Source organism: Theropithecus gelada, chromosome 3, assembly GCF_003255815.1.
Source record: "Theropithecus gelada isolate Dixy chromosome 3, Tgel_1.0, whole genome shotgun sequence".
Classification (NCBI taxonomy): domain Eukaryota; kingdom Metazoa; phylum Chordata; class Mammalia; order Primates; family Cercopithecidae; genus Theropithecus; species Theropithecus gelada.
The window spans coordinates 168,537,137-168,564,435 of NC_037670.1; the positions used below are offsets into that span (position 1 = coordinate 168,537,137).

The 27,299-nt window shown below is 35.4% G+C and overlaps 2 protein-coding genes and 1 pseudogene across 2 annotated transcripts; 2 read left to right on the forward strand and 1 right to left on the reverse strand.

The window, feature by feature from the left end:
- Positions 1-3,351: 3,351 nt before the first annotated feature.
- On the forward strand, positions 3,352-4,391 carry LOC112621226 (olfactory receptor 2A12). The gene has a single exon (XM_025380575.1). It carries the CDS (start codon positions 3,412-3,414, stop codon positions 4,342-4,344), a length of 933 nt encoding a protein of 310 aa, XP_025236360.1. The 5' UTR covers positions 3,352-3,411; the 3' UTR covers positions 4,345-4,391.
- Positions 4,392-17,256: 12,865 nt separating this feature from the next.
- On the forward strand, positions 17,257-18,295 carry LOC112621257 (olfactory receptor 2A2). Its single transcript, XM_025380611.1, has one exon. It carries the CDS (start codon positions 17,320-17,322, stop codon positions 18,274-18,276), a length of 957 nt encoding a protein of 318 aa, XP_025236396.1. The 5' UTR covers positions 17,257-17,319; the 3' UTR covers positions 18,277-18,295.
- A 7,851-nt stretch (positions 18,296-26,146) lies between these two features.
- On the reverse strand, positions 26,147-26,964 carry LOC112621283 (annotated as a pseudogene).
- Positions 26,965-27,299: the final 335 nt, after the last annotated feature.

Below are 27,299 nucleotides of genomic sequence, written 5' to 3' on the forward strand. Positions count from 1 at the left end.
CTTGCATGTCTCCTTTTGAAGTGTCTGTTCATACCATTTGCTTACTTTTTAATGGGATTTTTTTTTTTTTGTAAATTTGTTTAAGTTCCTTATAGATGCTGGATATTAGACCTTTGTCAGATATATAGTTTGCAAATAATTTATCCCATTCTGTAGATTGTCTGTCTACTTTGTTGATAATTTCCTTTACTGTGCAGAACTCTTTAGTTAATTAGATCTCATTTGTAAATTTTTGCTTTTATTGCAATCGCTTTTGGCATCTTCATCATGAAATTTCTGTCCGTTTCTATGTCCAGAATGATATCACCTAGATTTTGTCTTGCAAGGTTTTTATTGCTTTGGGTTTTACATTTAAGTCTTTAATCCATTGTGAGTTGATTTTTGCATATGGTGTAAGGAAGAGGTCCAGCTTCAATCATCTGCATATGGCTAGCCAGTTCTCCCAGCACCATTTATTGAATAGGGACCCCTTTTGCCATTGCTTTTTTCAGTCAGCTTTGTTGAAGATCAGATGGTTGTAGGTGCAAGGCCTTATTTCTGGGTTCTCTATTCTCTTCCATTAGTCCATATGTCTGTTCTTGTACCAGTATTATGCTGTTTTGGTTACTGTAGCCCTGAAGTGTAGTTTGAAGTCAAATAGCATGATGCCTCCAGCTGTGTTCTTTTTGCTTAGGGGTGCCTTGGCTATTTGTGCTTTTTTGTTTGTTTGTTTCATATGAGTTTAAAAATCGTTTTCTCTAGTTCTGTGAAGAATATCATTGGTAGTTTGATAGGAATAGCATTAGGCAGTATGGCCATTTTAACAATAGTGATTCTTTCTATCAATGAGCATGGAATGTTTTTCCATTTGTTTGTGTCATCTCTGATTTCTTTGAACAGTGTTTTGTAGTTCTCATTGTTGAGACCTTTCACCTCCCTGGTTAGCTGTATTCCTATGTATTTTATTCTTTTTGTGCCAATTGTGAATGGGATTGCATTTTCAATTTGGCTCTTGGCTTGACTGTTGTTGGTGTATAGAAATTCTAGTGATTTTTGGCCGGGCGCGGTGGCTCAAGCCTGTAATCCCAGCACTTTGGGAGGCCGAGACGGGCGGATCATGAGGTCAGGAGATCGAGACCATCCTGGCTAATACGGTGAAACCCCGTCTCTACTAAAAAATACAAAAAACTAGCCAGGCGAAGTGGTGGGTGCCTGTAGTCCCAGCTACTTGGGAGGCTGAGGCAGGAGAATGGCGTGAACCCGAGAGGAGGAGCTTGCAGTGAGCTGAGATCCGGCCACCGCACTCCAGCCTGGTTGACAGAGCAAGACTCCGTCTCAAATAAAAAAAAAAAAAGAAATTCTAGTGATTTTTGTATCTTGATTCTGTAGGTTTTATGGGTACTCTTTTTCAAATTAACGAATTTTTTTCTATTTAAATTTTGCGGTTCTTTAGTCTGAGTAGTTAATGAGTAATGAAAAAATGAATTTTGCAGTTCTTTTGTAGGAAATAAATTATAAATTTTGTATTCTTTGTGAATTTTGTTTTGAAAAAAATGTCAAGAACATGGTGAAGAGTGAAAGAAAGAAAAAATATCTTAAAGAACAGGTAAGAGACATACAAGATATCTTGATAGATGATAATATTGATCCAATAGAAATTCCAGGAAGTCTACACACAGTGAAATGTAGAGTATGGAGGAAAGATAGTCATCCGAGAAAATTTTTGGTCATTTACATTTATTGCGAATTTATTTTTTATTTATTCTATTTTGTTCTCAGGGTTCATTTTTGATCTAAAGACTCAGGTCATCTTCAGTTACAAAAATTTCAATTTGCTTGAGTATAAATTTACCTTTATTATATTCATTAAGTGGAATGCATTTTATTAGTGATTTAAAGACAAATTATTTTCAATTCTGGAACATTTTTGGTGAAATCTGTTCAAAATTGTTTCCTCTCCATTTTCTTCATTCTTTTGCTTAGGAAACTATCATATCTAAATTTAGTCTTTCAATCATTTATGTCTCTAAGCTGTGCTTTCAAAATGTTATCCTTTTGCCTGTCTGTATTAAAATCTGGGTAGATTCCTTCATGACATCTTCCAATACACAACTTCTTCCCTTTAATGGTAGGTGTGGACATTATCATCCTTATTGTTTTTAAAATTGTGTATTATATTTCTTACTGCAAAAGTCTATAACTGATTTGTTTTTATACACTGTATTTTCATGGCTATTTTATTTTTCTTAATTTATGTGTCATTTTAGAAAATATTATGTCTTCATTAATGTATTAAAGCATCCTGATCATCCTTATATTAATAAGTCTTTGGAAGATTGTTCTATACATATAATTGCATCTTCAATGAATTTAAGGTTCTAATTATTTACTTTGTTTTACCTTTTTGGTGTTAAATTTGTGTTTTAAAACAAACATGTTAAGCAAATTTTGAGTGGAGGAGTTTTTATTTTTATTATTGTCATTATTATTATTACTTGATTTTTCTATCTTGTTTCTCCCTCTTGTGGTCTTTAGATTTTGTTGTTCTTCACCTGGCTCCAAGGGCCCCTTATAAAAATCAGGTCATGTAACACTTTCTCAGGTTCTGTTGATCAAATTATAGAACCGGCAAGCATATTGACTTCTTGAATGTCACTTCATCCAGCAACCCAATAGTTGTTTTAAAACTTCTTTCATGGCCCCAATCCAACCCCTTAGCTTCAAACAATCACATCAGTAATGCATCTTGCAACAACTTGCCTTAACCCCATAAAAGCTAAGTTCCCGGTATTACTCTCTGCTTCCAGACTTGGAGCATATTATGTTTCTGATTCATTTCTGGTGTATGAAGGAGCTGTCACATTTTAAACTCTTTGGGGTTTGCATTTTGTATTTTATCTCTCATATCCATGTATTTGAAGTAGAGGAGAAATTGGAAACCCATCTTGAGCAAAAATCTTCACTCTCTTCTTATGTAAATATGTCATCAGTAGCGTAGGTACAATGATAAAATTTTTCATGTCACTGAGCTCAACTTCTGGGATAAAATAAAGATTGGTGAAAACAGTGGTACATGAAAGAGGACCGGCCTCTATCTATTGCCTCATTAGATTTAGCTGATTGTTGCTTTCAATGAATATCACGAAATGACAAATCTATTTTTCTCAAAAGAAGCTAGAGACACCAATTTTAACATGAAATCTCCTAGTTTTTAATATTAATCAATAACTACAGATTTTAAATATCTCTAAAAGCCAAATTTGTGAGTCAACATCAGAGGACTTTGGGCTGGATGGACCCATGAAATACTGATTTGTGGCCTCTGGCATGAAATTCATGCTCTATAATGAAATGTTTTTTATTTTCTCCCATCAGCTGTGAAATTTCTGTCTTAAGTACATCACAGGAATTTTTTTTTTTTGTCACAAGAACATGGAAAGCAATCGGACCTGGATCACAGAAGTCCTCCTGCTGGGATTCCAGGTGGACCCGGCTCTGGAGTTGTTCCTCTTTGGGTTTTTCTTGCTATTCTACAGCTTCACCCTGATGGGAAATGGGATTATCCTGGGGCTCATCTGCCTGGACTCAAGACTGCACACACCCATGTATGTCTTCCTGTCACACCTGGCCATCGTGGACATGTCCTATGCCTCGAGTACTGTCCCTAAGATGCTAGCAAATCTTGTGATGCACAAAAAAGTCATCTCCTTTGCTCCTTGCATACTTCAGACTTTTTTGTATTTGGCATTTGCTATTACAGAGTGTCTGATTTTGGTGGTGATGTGCTGTGATCGGTATGTGGCAATCTGTCATCCCTTGCAATACACCCTCATTATGAACTGGAGAGTGTGCACTGTCCTGGCCTCAACTTGCTGGATATTTAGCTTTCTCTTGGCTCTAGTCCATATCGCTCTTATTCTGAGGCTGCCTTTTTGTGGCCCACAAAAGATCGACCACTTTTTCTGTCAAATCATATCCGTGTTCAAATTGGCCTGTGCTGACACTGGGCTCAACCAGGCGGTCCTCTTTGCGGGTTCTGTGTTCGTGTTAGTGGGATCGCTCTGCCTCGTGCTGGTCTCCTATTTGTGCATCCTGGCGGCCATCTTGAGGATCCAGTCTGGGGAGGGCCGCAGAAAGGCCTTCTCCACCTGCTCCTCCCATCTCTGCGTGGTGGGGCTCTTCTTTGGCAGCGCCATCGTCATCTACATGTCCCCAAGGTCAAGCCATTCTCAAGAACAGAGGAAGATCCTTTCCTTGTTTTACAGCCTTTTCAACCCGATGCTGAACGCCCTCATCTACAGCCTTAGGAATGCAGAGGTGAAAGGGGCTCTTAAGAGAGTTCTCTGGAAACAGAGATCAATGTGAAGAATCATTTGGGGTATCCTGAGTGTGTAAGCATGGTTCTCACGACCCTGGGTCCTGGAAATTCTTTTTAGTTCTTTAATTTACCACACCCAGTACTGTTTATCTTTGGACTTCTTACAAAAAGATAAACTGGCTGGGTGTGGTGGTTCACGCCTGTAATCCCTGCACTTTGGGAGGCTGACCCAGGCAGATTACCTGAGGTCAGGAGTTCGAGACCAGCCTAGCCAACATGGCAAAACACCATCTCATTAAAAATACAAAAATTAGCCAGGCATGCTGGTGGGCGCCTGTAATCCCAACTCTACTTGGGAGGCTGAGGCAGGAGAATCACTTGAACCTAGGAAGTGGAGGTTGCAGAGAGCCGAGACTGTACCACTGCACTCCAGCCTGGGCGACACAGCAAGACTCTGTCTCAAAAAGAAGAAAAAAGAAAAGAAGAGAGAGAGAGAGAGAAACTAATTACTTTTACTATTTAAGTCATTGATACCAAACCTGAGATAAACTTATGAAACAGAAAATCACAATCTAATCCTACTCGTGAATAATCTGCAAACCTCTTAAAATATTAATAAGTCCAGCAGAATGAACTAAGGATGTATTATAATGAAACTATGTATACCCTTAAAATGCAGCAATAATTTAGCATTAAAACAAACAACAAAAATAACTTGCCATGTTAACAAATTAAAGGATATATTTCATATGAACATCTCAGTAGATCCAAGAAAGTGTTTGACAAGATTTAAGATCAATTCTTTATAAGCTAATATAGCAGTAAGACTTTTTAAACAGAATCTACCGAAAACAAAACAAAAATAAAAACAAAGCAGACGTCATGGTTAATGGTGAAATGTTAGCATCTGTCCTTTTCAGATAAAGAATCAGACACAAAAAGAAATCACTCGTTTTTCTTGATTTAGCTTTTTGCTAGAGATCCCAAGCAGTACAGTTAGACAAAAAGAGCAAATACACCCATGCATGCACACACACGCACACACATTTGAGAAAGAAGCAGCAAATTGTAATTACATACGAATGACATTACTGCATATGTAGGAAATTCAAAAGAATTATAATAAATTTTAAAGTTGCTTGATACAAAATCAATATGAAAATCTATTATATTTTTAAAGCAATAACAAACAATTAAAATGAAACTTGAAAAAATGCTACCACACTACAACAGGATTTAATTCTGAAATGCTTAGGAATAATAACAAAGAGTATACAAAAACTCTAAAGAGACAATTGAAAATTTATTGAGAGACTATGGTAAATAAATAGATATACAATGTGTGGGATGCCAAGTTCTTAGACTGAAAAACATAGTATTACAAAGATTCAATCTCCTTATACAATCCCAATCAGTATCCCAGCAGGGTGTGTGGATGTGTGCAGAACTCAACCAACTAATCTTAAAATTCAGGGGACCAAGGCTAGCTCAAACCCTATTAAAAGAGAAAGGGTACAACGTGGGAGGATTTGTTCCTCCAGATATCAAAACACACTATGTAATGCTAATAAGTAGAACAGTGTGATATTTATACACAGATAGACCAATATAAACAAACCAAACAGTATAGAAAGCAAATTAGCATGTATTTGCTTTTATTAGAACTTGCTATATGAGAGGTGTTGCATGGCATATCACTGGGGAATGAAAAAGCTTTGAAGTAAATGGTGTTGGGATAACCAAGTCTTTATAAAGATATTCAAATCATGCAGAAAATTCAACTTCCAGTGTATTCAAGATTTAAGTGTCAAAGGCAGAACTCTAGAGCTTCTAGAAGAGATACAAGAGAAGGATTTTTAAAACAATACATAAAATTGCTATTGTTAAATAATATCTGATATTATAAAATCTTTAAGTTGCATTAAATAAAAATATTAGTATATGTGACTGGGTTGAAATTAAGAATTTATGTTAATCAAAACAGGGCATAAAAAGTAAAAAGACAAGCCACAAAATCTTCTCCTGGAAGACCTTCTAATTTATTGGCTCTCAAGCGGTACCTCCCCAAAGACCAGCATATTTCAGAGTCTCATACATTGTCTTGACTAGGTGACTTTCAATCATATCTCTTCAGTCTATCTTTTTATGGCATGATTAAGTACTTGAAGTTTTTCTTTTTATATATTTTTTTCATATGTGTTTTGTCAGTTTACAATCAGTAATATACAAGATCACTGTACACATCAATTTTGTCTTGTCATAGATGTGTCTCTAGTATCTAGAGAAGAACTAGGTACAGAGAAGATTCTCAATAATTATCTGTTGACAGATGACCAGTAGGTATCCCCAGGAAAGTGTAAGCCCATCCACATTCTTCCTGAAACCAAGGAGCAACCAAGTTAGGGGGAGAGAGATGCACTTTTATTTTCTATTTATTAATAATTTCTATTTTGCACATGAGAAGATCAAAGAATACAGAGGTTGAGTAACTTACCCCGAGTCATTGAGTTAGCATAATCAATGGAAAATATAGAGTTTTAAAAATAGGTTCTCTGGCTCCAGAGCTTGTATTCTTTTGTTGTCAAAGAATAGAAGTTTATGTCCAAGATCAGGTGCCAAGCACTGTCAAGCTCTAGTGAGGACTTTCTTCTGGCTTTCAGAGGGTGTCTTCCCACTGTGTCTACACATGACAGACAGACAAAGAGAGCCCATATTCTCAATACAATACTAACTCTATGTACAAGTGTAGCTTACACCAATGACCCAATGATTCAAGACATAAGATAAACATATCTCCCTTCTACCACCATGAAGGAAAGTTATCAGGATCGTTGAAGGAGGACTTTTTCTCTCTCTCTTTTCTCTTTCTTTCTTTTCTTTCTTTCTTTCTTTCTTTCTTTCTTTCTTTCTTTCTTTCTTTCTTTCTTTCTCTTTCTTTTTCTTTTTTTCTTTCTTTCTCTCTTTTTCTTTCTTTTCTCTTTCTTCCTCTTTCTTCTTTCTTTCTTTCTTCTCTATTTTCTTTATTTTCTTCCTTCCTTCCTCCCTCTTTTTTTTATGGAGGACACATTTTTGTCTCCTATGGAATTCTCAACTGTGAATACTCTATTGGGAATAATTATCATGATATTGAACCACTGTCACTGAAGGGAATGAATATCCCCTTCAACCATGAGATCTAGTGATCATTAATTACCATGTATGGTATTTACCATGTATGGAGATATGTGGGAGTGGTAGTTTTACAAACTTAACTCTATGGGTAAATAAACAAAAAAAAAAGTTGTCAAAATGTAAGTAAAAGAGACCTTATAATAAAGGTAGTATAGACACTAGACTTGAAACAACTAAAATTAGTAGGGGAAAAAAGATAAGTCATTCAGGTAAAAAGAACAGCAAGAGTCATCATAATGTATGGCATCTTACAAAAATTAAGATAAGACAAGAGTAGGATAAAAATAGAATTTTTAATTCTGAAATCACCTTAAATTTAAAAATGAAAGCGGAATAGAAGTTTTTTGGCAATACAGTATATGAGTCATTTTCAGATTTTGTTGTAGTGAGAAAATTTTCTGACATAACAATGTCTAAAACTAATAAAGAAGCAAGAGAAAACTCTTTTTTGTCTTTCCCCATTTTATCAAGAGAAAAATCTTTTCCAGAAAGACATCCTCTCAGCAGATTGTTTGCTTGTATTGCTTTGGCCAAGACTGAGTCAAATGGAAGTCCTTAATCCACTTACTAACAAAGAAGACGAGATTGAATGCTTGGCTTAGATCAGTCATGGTTTAATCTCCCCTAGCTCATAGCAAGGACCATGTTCTCTGATATCTGCACTGCCTGAGAATCAGTATAGGGTCAGCAAGGAAGTGAGCAATGACCATTGAGCACACAACTGGCTTATTGGCCAAATGGTTTAAATTCTGAAGCTAACCTCCTTAAATCTTGAAAAGAAGTAGGCCTTTGAAGTGTGCAAATTTTCTCATCCATCAATTTTTGGGACCCAAATGATACTCTGTGAAAATGAGGCACAATGTTTAAAACTATAATGGCTATAATCTGTAAATATAATAAAAAATTATTCTTACATCAAAGGGACTCCTTTAAGAACCTAATCTGATACTGCTTTAAAAAAAAGATTCTGAATTAGAATAAGGATTTTAGTTACAGAGTAGATGCTCTTCCTTCTGCTATATTAAATATATATATATATTTCAAAACAGCGTGAGGAGTATGAAAACAGTTCTATAAAAATATCTAAGATTGTCAGTTTATCCTTCTAGCCATATGTTTCTTTAAGATCACAGAAATATCTGCAATTCAATTAACCAAATATGTAAGGGATGTGATTGTATTTTCCTGTATTGCCTAACTTATTTTCATATTGGGCAAATGTTCTTTTCACACAAAAAATTAAAGTCAAAATGCTTTCCTAAAATATTGTGGGATCTTATTTTTGCTAAATTATTTATCTGTCCTACTGTCTTTGCATCTGTATATGTTAATGAAGAAATTTTGAGGATATTGAGCTATCAATCATAATTATTTCTGGGTGCTGTGACCTAAAATAATTTTATTTTTTTTCATTGAACTTTTAAAAAATGTCTTTATTTTGTACATGTTGAGCTTAAGTCCTTCCTACCAAAAAGAGGGCAATTTTTTTTCCCCCTTAAATTATGTAGGGAGACAGGATGACAAAGAAGTATTAAGACTTTTAAGAAACAGGGAACATGAGTACAGATTTCCTGTTTACCACCAGCATGGAGCAAAGGGAATGCAGACAGTTTTCTCTCTTGATCAGTTGTATCCCTCATACCTATAACCTGAACTGTGCCTGACACGTTACTGGTGTATGATGAACACTTGATCAAGGTAGACACTGGGGGCCAGCACCAACTTTCCAACTGTTGAACAAAGTGCAATGCAATACTGTTGTCCCATTAATAAGCCCAAACATGGAGACGAAATTGCTGGAGAAGTCTGTGACTGTAAGAGAGAAAGGCAACATCTCCCTTCAAGCCTGTTCATCCACAGTATATTGACAGTGGCAACAAGTTAGAAAACTATCTATTGGGCAGTATTTTCTCTCACCTGATTTTCTAGGAAGGAAGTATGTATTCATTAGAATGCATCAGCTGCAAGTAACAAAAGTCATGTTAATGACTTCCCTCCTCTGCATGGATTCTTTGTGCCAGTTGCTAAGACTGCCTACCTCTTCCACCGCCTCATATGATACATCCATTCCAACTTTTTATCGAAGACTTCCCTTAATAGTCTGCTATTCTCTTTCTGTCTGGACTGGTTCCATCCCAACAATTCCATCTGCCTTTATCTTCAGGTGGACACTCTAGTTCATTAATCATGCCAACCTCTTTTCTGGTTTACTCCTTTGTTTTGATGGAGCACCTCCCACAATAGCTTTATAAGGTTAAGGTGAGATGCAGTCCAGAAGTGATGGTGAAAACAGCCCTTAACATTTCAAATCCCTTACCATTGTTTATATTATTTTATCTTCTCCAATAACCCACTGAAATCCTATGAAGGAAGTAGAATTTTTAAAAAAGAAACAAAAACAGTAAAAACTCAAGCCCTGCAAAGGAGATATTTCTCTCTCAGAGATGGCAAATGTTAAAATATGCTTAGGCCAGTTGTAGGTATAGTAATTGATATAATCCACAAACACCTACTTGAAAATTGACTCTCAATAAAGGTCCATCACCACTGATGGAGCCATGTATACTTTACAATATTTATTACTGCTAAAATATAAAATGTTAATCAGTGTAAATTTAACATTCACAAGAAGTCTAAGACTTTCCGTGAAAAATGTTTTGCTCTCACCATTTCAAAGATTAGAAGCAAAAATAGGCAAATTATGATGTGTTTGTATCTATAGTAGCCTGTATTAAATGTCATTATATTGTACTCAACAAAAGGAATAAAATTGTGCTACTCATGCCAGTCTGAACAAATATGCACCAAAATATTATTCTTAGTTCTATCCAGGTGTTGGTGAGTCAAATTTATTTTTCTGTAATAACCTCATATGAAAGATGAACAATAAAAAATACTAAAAGTAAAATATTACTTAAACACTATCTTGAAGCATTCTTATAATAAGTGCTTCTTTGGTCTATCACAGAAGGGAGACTGATCTGGGCTGAAATAGTTGAAGAGGGCTCCATGAGGGCTTTGAAGAGTTGGTGTTATATATGAATTCAAGTTGGTAAAACAAGATTAAACTGACTTGAAACAAGGAATAGGAATTTCAAGAAGGGGAGCTGCTGTAGGATAGCACTTGAATGAAATAGAGTGTGTGCACTGGAGAATAAGGAGATAAGTGGAGGGAAGCTCTACTGGTCACACAGATCATTTTAAAAGAAAAATAACCCCATTAGCCTCCTCTTGAATAGATATATTTTAGCGTTCTCCACAATAGGTTAAATACTATTATTGTGAAGTGCTTCTTCCACCATAGTTCAAAAACTAAGACTCTATAGAGAACTAGATTAAAAACAGACACGTAGTAAGAAAGAACTGGAAGGATTTTGCAATCATCACTCAATGAAAATGAGAGAAAGAGAGAGAGAGAGAGAGAGAGAGAGAGAAGCATGCTCATTTTATCTGTAGACCCTAACTTAGGATGAGGAAATCAAAATGTGGCTAAGAAATTTAAAGATGTTTGAGATAAAAGGCACATTGAAGAAATTTAAGGAAGAAGATGAGGTATACCTGAACTGCAAAGTCAAAAATATTTGTAAGTGAGAAATGTGGAATGATTATCAAGAAGTCACAGTCTCTCCTCTATAGTCAAACAGCAGGAATTGGAAAGTGGAGCAATTTTAAGACCGATAAAATAAGTAAGTTTTAAGAGAATTTAATTGAAATATTATCTTGAATATTTTGTTTTCTCTCCAAGATCTTATCTCATGAACAGAAATCCTGTCCCCATCCAATTTCAAGTAAACACACTAAAATAAATCCCATGAGAATACAGAAGGAGCAAAATGAATAAACATGTGAGATGCTTTGATTGGTTTACTTGCTAACAGAAAAGCAATACATTCTATAGTTTCCTCTAGGGAGAATATGAGTGGATGTAATCTCACATGGTTCTGCTCACGGAATCATTATTTTTGTCTGGGGAGTTAGTTGTAGACAAATGATAATAGAATAAGCCCTGGCTTGCACAAACTAAGTCTATCATAAAGTTCAGGAGAGCTCTGTTGCTGGGTTTCACCTCCCAAGGAGGCCCCTTTAGAGACGAGAATCAATCTCAGTCTATTTATTCTTCCCTCCTGTCATTGAGGTTTCTTCTAAGCCCAAGGCTATGTTTGAAGAAAAGACTACAGATTATGCCACTGTAAGTAAAACTGATTCGTTGATCCTGAGAGGAAGTTTGCAGATGGGAAAAGGGAACCCGAAGTGAATGACATTACCAGCTTAAGGTATTTTTGACAAAACACCTCCCTTGTGTAGTTTCCTTCTGGCCCTAAGCCTATGTTTGTAACTGGGGTCCTGAGAGGAGCTCTGGGGACCACTACCGGTCCTCACAACCATGGGGTAGCCATGGTTCCTCACACCCTCCTGGTCCCTCATCCTCACGTGCCAGTGCCTGGCTTTGTCATGACTCCCCCAGAGAAGAAGAAGAGATAATATCCATGTAGGATATTATCTGGCTAAAGCGCTAAAAAGAACTCCAGGGACTACATGGCCCAGGTGCCTCTTCTTAGAAATAAGAAAACACTAAATCGAAGTTACTAAGTAGTTCACTTGTCCTGAAATTAATTGATCTTCCTTCTGCCTTTGCTAACTGTCTGCCCTTCTGATTCTTGAACCACGGTCTGGCTAACTAGAACCCACTGCTCAGTTGTTCAAGAGAGAGATGCCATTCTCTCATAGGGCAACCCAATGCCTGTGGGGAAAAGATTCTCCTTTTTGTTTCCTTTTTTTAGCAGAGGAACTGTTAAACATATAATGCGTTTCCTTGTTATTATTGGATCCAGAAGTCACTTTCCAATGATTGTTTCAAATCATCAATAATGGTTTTTATGCACTTATTGAGTGCCTTATGATAGATAACTCATTTAATCCTCATAACCATCCTATAAGGTAAGGTTTGTTACCCACCCCATTTTGCAGATGGAGGAACTGAGGCATAGCAAGGCACAGAAAAGTCATAAATTTAGTATGTAGCAAAGCCAGGATCTGAACCCAGGCAATAGGGCTCTATCTAGAATCTTTGCTTGTTGTTTTTTTTTGTTTTTTTTTTTTTTTTCTAAATTATGCTATTCATTAGGATCAAATTGAGTATCAAAGTAACTACTGAGATGGTAAGTAATTTATGAGTGATTGCAAATATTTGAAAAATCTGTGCTGTCCCAGAACCCCGTCTTTGATAGCCATGGCTTCCATTCTGACTAAAATATCAGTAAAAACATTTATTTTTGATTGGTGTTAAATATCCTAAATATGTCCCCTTTTCTTCCATAAGACTCTCTCTCTCTCGCTCGCTCGCTCGCTCTCTGTCATAGGCATGGCAGAATAGCACTTTGAGTTTTGAAAGCCTGTATTTTCTTTTTAAATATAGGAATGAGGTTACATTAAATGATTCTTTTCATCTCTTCAAGTTTTCTTTTTAAACTTTATTTTATGACTCAAAATAGAAAAACAATGGCAATGAAAACAAAATGTGTTTTTATTTAAATTCAAAAATAACCAAAAATGAATGAATAAATGTGAAAGAGTTTGCAAAACCGTAATGATTGCGTCAGATTTTTAATTCCAATGATTTATATTCTTGCCTCAATTTTGTGGTCTCCGTAATGCTGTTAATAACAGCTAACATTTATTAAACTATTAACAGGTATCCTAGTGGTACTCATTCTTCACATCAGCCCTTTAGATATCTGTTGTCATCATTTTACAGATGAAAATAGTGAAGTTCAGAATAAAGGACTCAACTTTGTAATGTTCACCATTCAGAATCAAGGTCAGAGTGACGGTCTAAAGAGCACTGCTAAGAATGCTTATCTCATTCTTCTTCAGAGACCGTATTTTTTTAATTACTGCTAATTTTGTCATGCTATGGAAGAACAGAGAACTGTATCCATGAAGGCTTTTTCCTCATTCTATGCGCTGAAGATCTTTCTTTGATGCGTAGCTGGAGTAGACTCTCAAAGAAAACTTCATTTCAGGCATCTGTGTCTTTATTGTGTCTGCTCAGGCTTTTTCTCAGAAAAAAAATAATCTGACTTCTGAAACTATAAAATCCGAAATGCAAAACCATGCCAATAATGAAAAAATGTGTTCAGCTTGCAGTATACTTTTCTATCATCCTTGGCTTCACAAATGAGCTGATACAACATTAGTTTGTGCAAAGAATCACCATTATAGAGTTGTCGTCACCCTATAATCCTTGCTAGCAAACTCTTAAAATGTACATTTGACATCTCATGTTACATTTGGTTTGGATGCAGTTCACATCTAATGAAATTAGACTAACAGTTCTATTTGCTCCTTTATTTATTCCATTCCTTCAGAAATCGTTTATTTTGGCTACTGCTTTCTTTCAGAAATGTCATACCAAAAAAAATCACATGTAAAAGTCTATAAATACAGATAATTTTACTTATAAAACTTTGATTAGTCAAAATTCTAACCATTTGGCAAAAGGAAGCTCATGATGCATTTGTAATCGCTGAGGCATCCAAGTGCTTGCTACCCTGGGTCCCTGAATTGGGTGCAGAAACACAGAGATGCACACAGCACAGTTGAGAGCCACTCTCTCACATCCCACACCCGGGAATCTGTCTCAGGCTGCCCTCGCTCTGTAAGCTGTGATCCCACTTCACCTCTGGAAGGTCTCCTATGTCTCATCAGAAGACTGTCTTTGGAGAGAAATGTAGTCTTTTCAGCTCCCTGTTTCTTTCTTTCAAGTTTTAACTGGAAATTCCCAGAAGTTACTTTATAGATGAGAAAATTAAAAGGCATTGAAATGTAGTTCTCTGTATGATGAAGTTCATTTTCTTTGACCTGTGCAGATTCATCACTTGGCTTTGTTTCTGCCCTCGTTCACAATTTGGTGGACTTGGCAATAATTTTCAACCTGATTTAAGATCCACTTCTACTTTTAGTCAATAGACAATGTTGATTGTTTCTCTATCAGGACAACTCAGGAAAAAAATATATGCTTCCGTAGGAGAAATGATACTGAAGTTTTTCAGTATCTATTTACTTGTTAGGGGTTAATACTTTCTCATAATTTAGTGACATTTCTCCCACTTGAAGCTCTAAGAAAGTCTTCTAAGATTAGATATTCCTGTTAAAACTTGGTGAGAAGACCAGGTGTGGTGGCTCACGCCTGTAATCCCAGCGTGGGCAGAGGTGGGCAGATCACTTGAGATCAGCAGTTCAAGACCAGCCTGGACAATATGGTGAAACCCTGTCTCTACTAAAAATACAAAAATGAGTTGGATGTGGTGGCACATGCCTGTAATCCCAGTCACTCTGGAGGCTGAGGCAGAATTGCTTGAGCCCAGGAGGCGGAGGTTGCAGTGAGCTGAGATCGCGCCACTGCTCTCCAGCCTGGGCGACAGAGCAAGATTTCGTCTCAAACAAAAACAAAAACAAACAAACAAAAAAACTTGGTGAGAAGATGAGCAGAAATACAGTAAACTTTAATTCTATATTTCATTGTGAAGTTTTTCCAAATAAGAAATGTCCTGTTTTGCTTCCTGTAAAGCACAAAGTTTATTAAAAAACAAAAGGTGTGCAAACAATTTATACAAAAGATAAGTCGCTGAGTATTCCTAGTTTGTAGAGGTCATCAGTATAAACAATTTCATGCTTAATTTAAAGAATTTTCCTGCATATATGTGAATAGATACAAAAGACATAAATATGTTTATATTCTAAAATATAAATCAGGTCATATAATACACATATACATTAACTTCATGTGATGACCTAAAGATCAAAATTGTCCTTTTTCATGGCTGCATGGTATTCTGTGTTGTAATAACAGCCAAATGAAAATAATCTATCCCCAACTGATAAAATTTTAAGTTAATTCCAATTTTTTAAATTTTTTAATTTTTAAAATATGTTTGTGGGTATATAGTAGGCATATATATTTATGGAGTATATGAGATGCTTTGATACAAACATGCAATCTGAAATAAGCACATCATGGAGAATGGGGTATCCATCTCCTCAAGCATTTATCCTTTGAGTCACAAATAATACAAATACAATTATACTCTTTAAGTTATCTCAAAATGTACAACTATGTTATTATTGACTATAGTCACCATATTGTGCTATCAAATCATTATTCAAAATTCTTTTTTAATATAAATAAGATTACAAAGAATAAGTACAACCTTTTGCTCACTATGCTTCAGGTACATTATGTTTCTTTCTTTCTCTTCCCAGAAGTCACCAAGTGCTTCTTGTTTAGAGACTTTGCCTTTACTGTTCCCTTACTATTCCCTGTGAAGAGAATGGTCCTCCTTTAGCTCTGGGCAGGGTTGTGGCCTTCATTGTTTAGGTTCCTTTCACCTGACTCTTCTTGAGGGGTACCTTTCCTGATCATCTCATCTAAAGGAGCCTTCCTCAAACCAAGCAACTTTCGATTATTTTATCCAGATTATTTTTTGTTGTTCTTTTCACAGTCAGTAATTATCTTATTTACAGATCATGCACTCCAGGATCATTTGTTAAAGGATGGATGAAGTACAAATTGAAACTGGACAATATTGTTCTCTTATCAAACTAGCAAAGGTTGAAAATAAAAATACTTAGTAGTGATGACCATGTGGGGAAGAGGCATGATTCTGAGGTACACATCAGTGATACATGATATTGGTATACACTAATAGAATTTATATAGGTATAAATTACTAGAATTTATATTGGTAAATTTTCTGAAGCAAAGCTGGAAATAGATATCAAAAGCTTTGAAATATCAATATATTTAGCACCTGCAAATTCACTTTTAGAATACATTCTCAATTAAAATTCATCAATATAAGCCAAACATAAGTTTGTAAGAATATTTATCTCAATGCTACCAAACATAAGAGAAATAGAAACCAAAAATTTCTGGCAAGAAGAAAAATTCAATAAATTGTAACAAAAAGGATATTGTACTGCTTTTATATATTATTATATATTAATGTATTTCCTTTTATTTTTGTATGTTATATATTTACTATTTTGATTTACAGACTTGAAGCTATTTTCTTCCATTTTAATTCTTTCAGATATGACTAAATTTTAGCATTAAGTGCTGATGAAGAATTAAATAAAATTCTTGAAATAGAACTACAAACCCTAGAGATGGAAAGTAGGTGCCAGAGGTGCTTCCAGGGAGTCTTGGCCAGTGGCTGAAAAAACGAGGGTTGTAGGAAGTTTTAAAGAAACTACAAAAGATGAAAAGCTGTTTACAAAAGATTTTAAATCTCAAATATGAAAGTAGAATTCATGTGAGAAGGTAAATGGATTGCTAAGCGAGAATATGAAGAACAGAGTGCCCTAATCACTTCATATTGGATAGAAAAATACAAGCATGCCCAGGGTACAAAACCACTTTGTACTGCAGCATTTTGTCAGTGTTATCTCTCATTTCACTATGTTAATAACTAAGGATTCCACCCTATAAAAGAAGCAGAGTACCTGAATTCTCCAAAATGACACGTGTTTGCATGCATGTATGTGTATGCAATAATACAAGATATATTATATTGCACCTTATGTTAATCTGTTTTTTATATATAATAAGCATTTTAGCTAAATATTTTTTCCTATTACTCTATTGGTACCAGAGGATTTTTTAAAATTTAATGAGCATAATTGAGTGGTTCCAGTAACATATTTGAAAACAAATTCAACAAAGAACTCATTCAAAATAATATATTTCTTAATTCCCCCTCTGAAACACTCAGCAAATATTGTGCATCTTTGGCCCACAGCTCTGACCTTTCTGTCCTAGATGAGGGTTTGTCTTTCTCTGCCACAAGAGCATGGAAGGCAACCAGACATGGATCACAGACATCACCCTGCTGGGATTCCAGGTTGGTTCAGCACTGGAGATTCTCCTCTGTGGACTTTTCTCTGTCTTCTATACACTCACCCTGCTGGGGAATGGGATCATCTTTGGGATTATCTGCCTGGACCATAAGCTTCACACCCCCATGTACTTCTTCCTCTCACACCTGGCCGTCATTGACATGTCCTATGCTTCCAACAATGTTCCCAAGATGTTGGCAAATCTGATGAACAAGAAAAGAACCATCTCCTTTGTTCCATGCATAATGCAGACTTTTTTGTATTTGACTTTTGCTACTACAGAGTGCCTGATTTTGGTGGTGATGTCCTATGATAGGTATGTGGCCATCTGTCACCCTCTCCAGTACACTGTCATCATGAGCTGGAGAGTGTGCACAATCCTGGCTCTCACGTCCTGGTCATGTGGGTTTGCTCTGTCCTTGGTACATGCAATTCTCCTTCTAAGGTTGCCCTTCTGTGGGCCCCGGGATGTGAACCACCTCTTCTGTGAAATTCTGTCTGTCCTCAAGCTGGCCTGTGCTGACACCTGGGTTAACCAAGTCTTCATATTTGCTACCTGTGTGTTTGTCTTAGTCGGGCCTCTTTCCTTAATTCTGGTCTCCTACATGCACATCCTCGGGGCCATCCTGAAGATCCAGACAAAGGAGGGCCGCATAAAGGCCCTCTCTACCTGCTCCTCCCACCTGTGTGTGGCTGGACTCTTCTTTGGCATAGCCATGGTGGTTTATATGGTCCCAGACTCTAATCAACGAGAGGAGCAGGAGAAAATGCTGTCCCTGTTTCACAGTCTCTTTAACCCAATGCTGAATCCCCTGATCTACAGCCTGAGGAACGCTCAGGTGAAGGGCGCCCTCCACAGAGCACTGCAGCGGAAGAGGCCCATGGGAAGGATGTATGGGCTTTGCCTTTAAAACATGTGGTTTGCTGAAGCAAGAATTTTGAATATATTTTGTAGAAGAAGTTTAATATAAAAATGATGACTGATTAAATTCAAGCTTTGAAAATAGGGCAATATTCAATGGAATATATGTTCTCTAAAATCGAGGAACCATCTCACTAGATAGGAGAGCAAAATTATCAGAATATTTAGCCTTTCCTTTAAAAATGTTAGGACAACTATTTGTTTTTATTTTTATTTATTTACTTTTTATGTCACAGTGCCGTTTTATATAATTTCCTGAAACAGGCAAAATGAAACTCTGGTATTAAAGGAGATAACAACATTGTTTTATAATAGCTAAAACCTGAAAAGAATCCAAATATCTATCAACAGGGAGAAGTTGAGTAATCTGTTGTATATTCATGCAGCAGAATACTAAATAACAAAGAAAATGAATGAACCTTAACCTTCAGTAACATGGATGAATATTACAAACACAGAGTGATTAAAAGCCAGACACAAAAGGATGTATGATTCCACTTATGTAAATTTCAAACACAGGCAACAACTAAACTATAATGTTAAAGCCAGGATATTAGACATCATTAGGGTGAAGGGAGTAGATAGTGACTGGGAGGGGTAGGAAGGCAGCTGGGTAATGGCCATTTACTGATAATCCCTTGCCCTATACATTTATGTTTTGTGTACATTTTAAAAATAATTTCTACATTTATTTTAGATTCAGGTTGTACATGTGCAGGTTTGTTACATGGGTGTATTGTGTGATGATGAGGTCTGTGGTACAGATGGTCCCTCCACCAGGTACTAGGCATAGTACCCAATAGATCATTTTGCAGTCCACACACCCTCCCTCCTTATGCTCTCTAGTAGTCCCCAGTGTCTACTTTCCCCATCTTTATGTCTATATGTACTCAAAGTTTAGCTCCCAGTTATAAATGAGAATATGTGGTATTTGGTTTTCTGTTCCAGTATTAATTTGCTTAGGATAATGACTCCCATTTGCATACATATTGCTGCAAAGGACATAATTTCATTTTTTATGGCTATGTAGTATTCCATGGTATATATGTACCACATTTTCTTTATCCAATCTACTTCTGATGGCCGCCTAGGTTGATTCCATGTCTTTGATATTGTGACTAGTGCCGTGATGAACATACACATGTATGTGTTTCTTTGGTAGAAATATTTCTTTTCCTGTGGGCATATACCCTGTAATGGGATTGTTGAGTTGAATGGTAGTTCTATTTTTAGTTCTTTAAGAAACCTCCAAATCGCTTTTTGCAATGATTGAACTAGTTTACAGTTTCACCAGCAGTGTATAAGTGTTTCCTTTTATCTGCAGCCTTGCCAGCATCTGTTATGTTTTGACTTTTTAATAATGGCCATCCTGACTGATGTAAGATGGAATCTCATTGTGGTTTTGATTTGCATTTATCTGATTATTAGTGATGATGGGCATTTTTTCATGTTTGTTGGCTGCTTGTATGTTTTCTTTAGAAAAGTGTTTGTTCATGTCCTTTGCCCATTTTAATGGGGTTGTTTTTGCTTGTTGATTTGTTTGTTTCTTATAGATTCTGAATATTAGACCTTTGTTGGATGCATAGTTTGCAAATATTTTCTCTCATTCTTTAGGTTGTCTGTCTATTTTGTTGATAGTTTCTTTTGCTGTGCACAATCTCTTTAGTGTAATTGCATCCCATTTGTCAATTTTGGTTTTTTACAATGGCTTTTGGGGACCTTGCCAACAATTTTTTTTGTCAATGCTGAATTCAAGAAGGGTATTTTCTAGGTTTTCTTCTAGGATTTTTAAAGGTGTGGTTTTACATTTAAGTATTTAATCCATCTTGAGTTATTTTTTATATATGGTGAAAGTAAGGGGTCCAGTTTCACTCTTCTGCATGTGGCTAGCCAGTTATCCCAGCACCATTTGTTGAATAGGAAGTCCTTTCCCCATTGCTTATTTTTGTTGACTTTGTCAAAGATCAGTGGTTTTAGGTGTGCAGCTTTATTTCTGGGTTTTCTATTCTCTTCCATTGGTCTGTATGTGTGTACAACATCTTGTATCTCTTGATGGAATAATTTAGGAGTAAAAGGGAATAAGATATGGAAAACTTTAGATCAATACTAAACTATGTAAAAAGCCCTAAAACATATTAAAGCTTTAGGATTTGGTAAAATGAAGGAAATCCATGAGTAAATATTCAAATTGTCCTGGAGACAATAACAGTTTTGAGCATTATTCAAACTTTACACTTACTCTTGGGTGATGCTAATTACTGAGAAGGCAAGATTGAATTACCTGTTGAAGCTCTTGAAATGTTTTTCATCAATACTTTTTAATGTTTGAACCAACTTGTATGTAGATGGTGACACCAAACATCCTGACACAGCTTTGTTACAGCCAACATCATTTATCTTTCATGGTGGCAAGAGATCTCCTAGATTCCTGAGACTGGATTGAACCACTGTCTTTATGATGATAATGGTGCTAAAATAAATAATGAATACTGTTTCTATAGTTGTTAGCTAAGGCAGTATATTAATAAATCAGTTTTACAAGTATTATCTTTATTTAGGGTTTTAAAAACTGTGATTTCCTTTGGATGTACAATACTGTCAAGTTAATAATTTATTTTTCAATTATTATTAGGGTGTCTGACAAAGTTGGTAAATTTCTATATTTTTATAATGCACTAAAACTATGATCTACCCCAAAGTCAAATTTTTACTAAAGGTGTAAATGTTTAAATTTTTAGCAAGGAGGCATGGTTGTTTCAAAGCTATCAGGTTAACCATTTTAGCAGATTAATATTGGAAAAGAGGTAATTTCTGCAAACATATTTAACATTTATGGCGTATACAATGCAAAGGATACATTGATTATTTTTAAATATACGAGTGATAATAAAAAATGACATGTCAGGGTTAACTAACAGAATGTACCTCAAACTAGGGGAGGAGTCATTTAGAATTTGAACAAGTTATAGACAATCACGAGGTTCACCTTGATCAGAAGAAGAAAGCAGGTAAATGAAGTGAGTTAGAGCAATATTAACAGTAAATATGGGGGGCAGATAGTAAAAGCTTTGATAGGCATTAATATAGTTGGCCAAGGTCAGTTATTTATGAATATTTATGAATATTAGGACATTTACCACATGAGGACCCTTTTAGACAGAGCCTGCCAAGGCTTTCATCAGTTTGGGTAAGATTACCATGGAAATGAAGTGTAGAATGTCATATAGAAGGTCAAGAACTATGATAAGTAAACAATGTCTTATGATGAATTCATAGTTGTTTATAGGCATATCTATAGCACAACACTGCTTTTCCATATACAAACCATGAGAAAAGTTTAGCTTATTTTTTAATGCTTTTATTTAGTATTTGCTGTGATGTGTGATAAGAAATGAGAAGCCTATTCAACACTTGGATCTCAGCTATGGGCTACTCAGCTCAGAGAGAAGTTGCATTAATCAAACATGAGACATACCAAACAGGCCTATTTTTTATCATTTTTTAATAAAAAGAAGGAACAAATCATCATAGATACTTAGTAATATATGGAAAACCCTAAATATAATTTAAATGTAGAAGCCATGAAAAGAGTTTTATTACTTGAAATTTAAGATTCATATTAGGAAAGAGAGAAGGAGAGAAAGAGAAAAAGAAAGAAAGAGAGACAGAGAGAGAGAGAAAGAAAGAAAGAAAGAAAGAAAGAAAGAAAGAAAGAAAGAAAGAAAGAAAGAAAGAAAGAAAGAAGATGTCAGATAAAAGTCGGTTATCATATTGAAATTAGGTCATATTTTTAGGTGTTGAAAGACAACAAAATCTTCAGTCTTGCTTTGGAATAACAATATTTTATCACCAGTAAGATGTTTTTAAATTTTGTTATGAGAAACTCTTTTAAATACAAAAGCATGGCAAGAGAATACAGTATATAAAATATCAATCTATTGTTGAACTATTACGTTTCTTCTTTAATAGTAGGCATTTCATCTACTAAGCTTGATAACATGTGATATATAACACATGCAACAACATCAATGAACTGAAGGACATTATGCTAAATAAAATAATCCAGTCACAGAAGAACAAGTACTGCATGATTCTACTTATATGAGTTATCTAAAAATAGTCAAATTCATAAAAACAAAACAGAATCTTGTTGCCAGGGACAGAGGGCAAGGGGAGACATGAAGTTGCTATTGAATGAATATACATTTTCCATAATGCAACATGAGTAAGTTCCAGAGATCTGGTGTACAACATTATGCCCTATAGTCGACCATACTATATAGTGCAATTAAAAGCTTCTTGAGAGAGTAGATATCAAGTTAAAGCCTCTTGACAAAATAATAAATAAATAGATAGATAAATAAGAAATCCTAACCTGTATCATTCAGGAAAGATTAGGGACTTGGTTGGGATACATTCCTTTATAATTTATTTTAATTGAGAACTTCTGGAAATATGATGCCTTAATACAGAGGAATAAATCTCAGTCACTCTGAAAGCCCAAAGGATAAGATGCTGTGGGGAGAGAAATGTGTTTTATGGACACCTTTCAAGTCATGGAAACAACTTTACCTAATTATACAGCTTATAATATACACTGAAATAAAATACTCTTGCATTTCTCCGTGCTTAGTATTACTCATTTGTAATTATCCCACATGTGTATCACAAAACATAAACTTTACAATCCAAGTCATTTAAGTACTGTGTGCTTCTAAGTTACTCAGAGTGTGATGAAGTTGAACTGTAATTTAAATAAAAAATAATTTTAAGATAAAATGTTTTGTATTAACTGAAATCAAAATTAAGAAGGAAAAAGAAAATATTAGGAAGTCAAATTCAGCCAAATAAAGTAGTAGTATATTATGATTAAGTTGTTTTTATCCCCAGAATGCAGGAAATACTTAACATGAAAACAAACAATGAATATAATTTGTCACACTAACAAATTAAAGGATGCATATAATATGGCCATCTCCGTAGATCTAGAAAAGTATTTAACAAAATTCAATGCCAAGTCATGATAAAACTTTTTATAACTTATATGGCAGTAAGCCTTCTTAAAGATAACCTACAAAAAAAAATCACCAAACAAACAAAAAACACAGCAGATAGTTTACTGAATGGTGAAATGCTAGCATCTTTCCATTTAATGTAAAGAACAAGGTAAGGATACACATCATTATCATTCTTTTTCCTTTTTCTCAGTTTTTTACTAAAGATTTCTACCAGTACAATTAGACAAAAGGAATAAATACACGTACATTTGAGAAAGAAGAAACAAACTGTAATTAACGCAAAGGACACAATTGTCAGATATACAGAAAATCTAAAATAATCTTCTGACATATTATTAAAATTATATGAAACTTTAACAAGGTAGCTTGTTACAAAATTGGTATGAAAATCTATATTTTTGAAAAGCAAAAACAATTAAAGTAAAATGTTACAAAATTCATATGACGATGTACCAAGAAACAAACTGAATAGAATATAAATTATGGAAGTAGACTTATGCCTTTTTTAGTTCTTGCTAAACTACAGGCAGCACGGCATGATCAAGCACTGGAGAAGGAAGAACTTTGTAGTAAATGTGGCTGGGACAATTGAGTCTCCCTAAAAATACTCATAGCCGGCAAAATAACTCAATTCCTTGTGTATTCAAGACCAAAGTGTCAAAGACACAAAGATAATGTTTTTGTAACATATCTAAGGGAAGATTTTTTAAAATAATGGACAAAGTTGCTTTGTCCATTTGTTACGTAAAATAACATACCAAGTTGAAAAATGTTTAGATTGCATTAAAAGCAAATATTGATAAATTGAACTAGATTGGAATACTGTTGACAAGCAAGTTATGAAATAGATTTATTTTTGTTTCATTTTGCTTTTAGAAATCAGGGATTCATTGTTTCATATGCTTGAAGTTTACAATCAGAAGGTATTTTTCATATTTATGAAAGTACATCACTGTATGAAGTACACCACTGTACTTCCTTTATTACATGTTTTAAGACAAATGGTAGCTAGAAATGCCCAAATCTTTTTGTGAGAAGATGGCAAAAGGATATTTGAAAGCAAATGGCGCAGAGCATTTTATCCATGGAATATTATGCACCAGGGAGCTGGGAGTCACTGAGAGAATATTTATGTTCAGGTATATGAAGGCTAGAAATGGGTGTGTTGATTTAAAATTGGCTGAAGAGAACCAAGAAAGGTAGAAAAAAAAGTATAACACATACTGTTACACAACAATTTATTTCAGGGTAAGAAAAGAAGCTTGATAGATATAAAATGTTCTGAGATGACAAATTAAGATAACTTAGTCTCTGAATATTGGAGTAATTCTCAGCTTTAGAATTTTCCTGCCCTATCAGTCTATGTGATTCCCTTCTTTACATGCTAAAAGTGTATCCACTATAAGAACTCCAACTTGTCCTGAGGTTTTGTTATTTATCATCTTTCCTTGTGATTCCCCATGCAAAGTTATCATCAGCTACCAGATGAGGGTCAAGAATTACATTTCCTTTTAATCCAGGATGAGATAAGAGTGACTTTCTGAATGTATAATTAAAACTAGAATGATTTTAACATAAAGGTATAAACAGCTTCTAGTAAATTGCCTGAGAAATTTTAAAGTAAATAACTAAAAATCCAAGTCCCTGATATGTCCAGTAGTGAAAAAGCTAATCTGTATGAGATGTCTCTGTGCTTGTTTTTATTGAATTGTTAACATTATTATCTAACTATATTGGAGCAAACATGAGTATTTATAATCCATAAGCCATTAAGTCATATATTTTGTAAGTTATTAGGAGAAAAGCCTCACTCTACAATGACTCCAAAATGACCACTGGGTCTTGTTCTTAAAACACATCTAATCATAATGTACAGTCCCTGAGACCCTACCCAGTGAAGGTCTCTGACTTTGAATCAGCTGGACCTAGACTAGTTCATAGATCTAGAACAAGTATTGGCAGGCTAGTGTCCCTGGGCCCCTTTGATCAGTTATTGTTTTTGTAAAGAAAATTTTACTAAAACACAGCCACGCCCATTCATTTACACATTGTCTATGACTGCTTTTCCAGAGTTGAATTTTTATGATGAAGAAGATGGTCCTCAAAGTCTTATATATTTTTCTGTGGCCTCTAACAGGAAAAAGTCACTAACTGTTGACCCAGAGAATATATAATGTGCTCTAACATGTTAATTCAATGGGTATAAACTTTACTAGTATTAACTGTTTCCCAGTTATTGGAGTTAGATTTCCAATCATTTCAGTAATGAATAATCCATTAAAAATTTTAGACAGTCGAAGGGATATAAAATGCTACCTGATGGTAACTAATTTACATTTTCTTGCTGACTAATGGTGTAGAGCAGCATTTTATATGTTTATTGACCACTTGCATTTCTTTTGAGAAGTGTCTATTTAAGCACTTTGCCCATTTTATAAAATTTGTTTGTCTTTTAATATTAATTTGAAGGAGCTCTTTTTGTTTATTGTCTATAGTTCTTTGCTGGATACAGGACAGTGAATTTTATCACTTTGTGGATGCATTTCTTGTTTCTTAATAGAGATTTTGATAAGCACAGTGATTAATTTCAAAAATTTTCAATGTTAATTATTCAAATTTTACTTCTATTGATTATTGTGTCTTTTCTACAAATACATTTCTACCTAATTAATGAAGGTATTCTTCTATTTTCCTCTCAAGAGTTTAAGATTTCAGTTTATATGTTTAAGTTAATAAATATTAAATTTTAAGGTGGCATTTATCCTAGCAGAAGACAAAAAAGCCAACTTCCACATTTTGTAGGGAGCAGGGCCCTCTCCTCTTGGTGCCCTTTGAGAGGTCTTACATCAGTCTCTCCTTCCTCAGTGTCCTCCTCAGGATGCTCTTGACCTCTGCATTCCTCAAGCTGTGGATTAGAGGGTTCGGCCTCTGATTGAAAAGGCTATGAAACAGGGAAAGGACCTTCTGCTGCTCCTCAGGATGGCGAGACTTGGGGGCCATGTACATGACAATGGCACTGCCAAAGAAGAGCCCCACACGCAGAGGTGAGAGGAGCAGATGGAGAAGACCCTTCTGCGGCCCTCCCCAGACTGGATCCTCAGCATGGCTGCCAGGATGCTCAGGTAAGAGACCAGCACCAGGCAGAGCGGCCCCACCAGGATGAACACGGAAGCAGAAAATATGACCACCTGGTTGAGCCAGGTGTCAGCACAGGCCAACTTGAGGACAGACAGGATTTCACAGAAGAAATGGTTGATTTCATGAGCCCACAGAAGGGCAGCCTCAGAATGAGAACTAAATGAATGGACCAGAGCCAGGAGGAAGCTGAGTTCCCAGGATGCCACAGCCAGGACAGTGCACAATCTCCAGCTCATGAGGACATTGTAACGTAGGGAGCAGGAGATGGCTACATAGCGATCATAGGACATCACCACCAAAATCAGACATTCTGTGTTTGCAAAAGCCAAATACAAGAATGTCTGCATTATGCATGGTACGAAGGAGATGGTGCTTTTCTGGTTCGCAAGATCCACTAACATCTTGGGAACACTGTTGGAAGCATAGGACATGTCTGTGATGGCCAGGTGTTAGAGGAAGAAGTACATGGGGGTGTGCAGACTGTGGTCCAGACAGATGAGTCCCAAGATCATGCCATTCCCCGGCAGGCCTATTTATCCCTAAGTTCTTTGTGTTTTCACCATGAACAAACACATTTACTAACCTGGCTATAGTACAATTACTAAAATCAGGAAATTTAATATTGAATTTTTTTTCTAATATACAATATACTCCTTCCACCTCCACTCACCCAGAACCTAATCCAAGATTACATATTATATTTAATGTCACCTATCTTTAAGTTCCTTGCATCTATAATATTTACTCAAACTTTTTTTTTTTGCCTCTCCAGACATTGATGTTTTGAATTTGATATAGCAGTTATTTAGTAGAATGCTCTTCAGACTGGGAGTGTACAATGTTCCTCATGTTTTGA

What these genes read in the sequence shown, in the direction of transcription:
- LOC112621226 (XM_025380575.1), top strand. Translation starts at nt 3,412, where the DNA reads ATGGAAAGCAATCGGACCTGGATCACAGAAGTCCTCCTGCTGGGATTC.
- LOC112621257 (XM_025380611.1), top strand. Translation starts at nt 17,320, where the DNA reads ATGGAAGGCAACCAGACATGGATCACAGACATCACCCTGCTGGGATTC.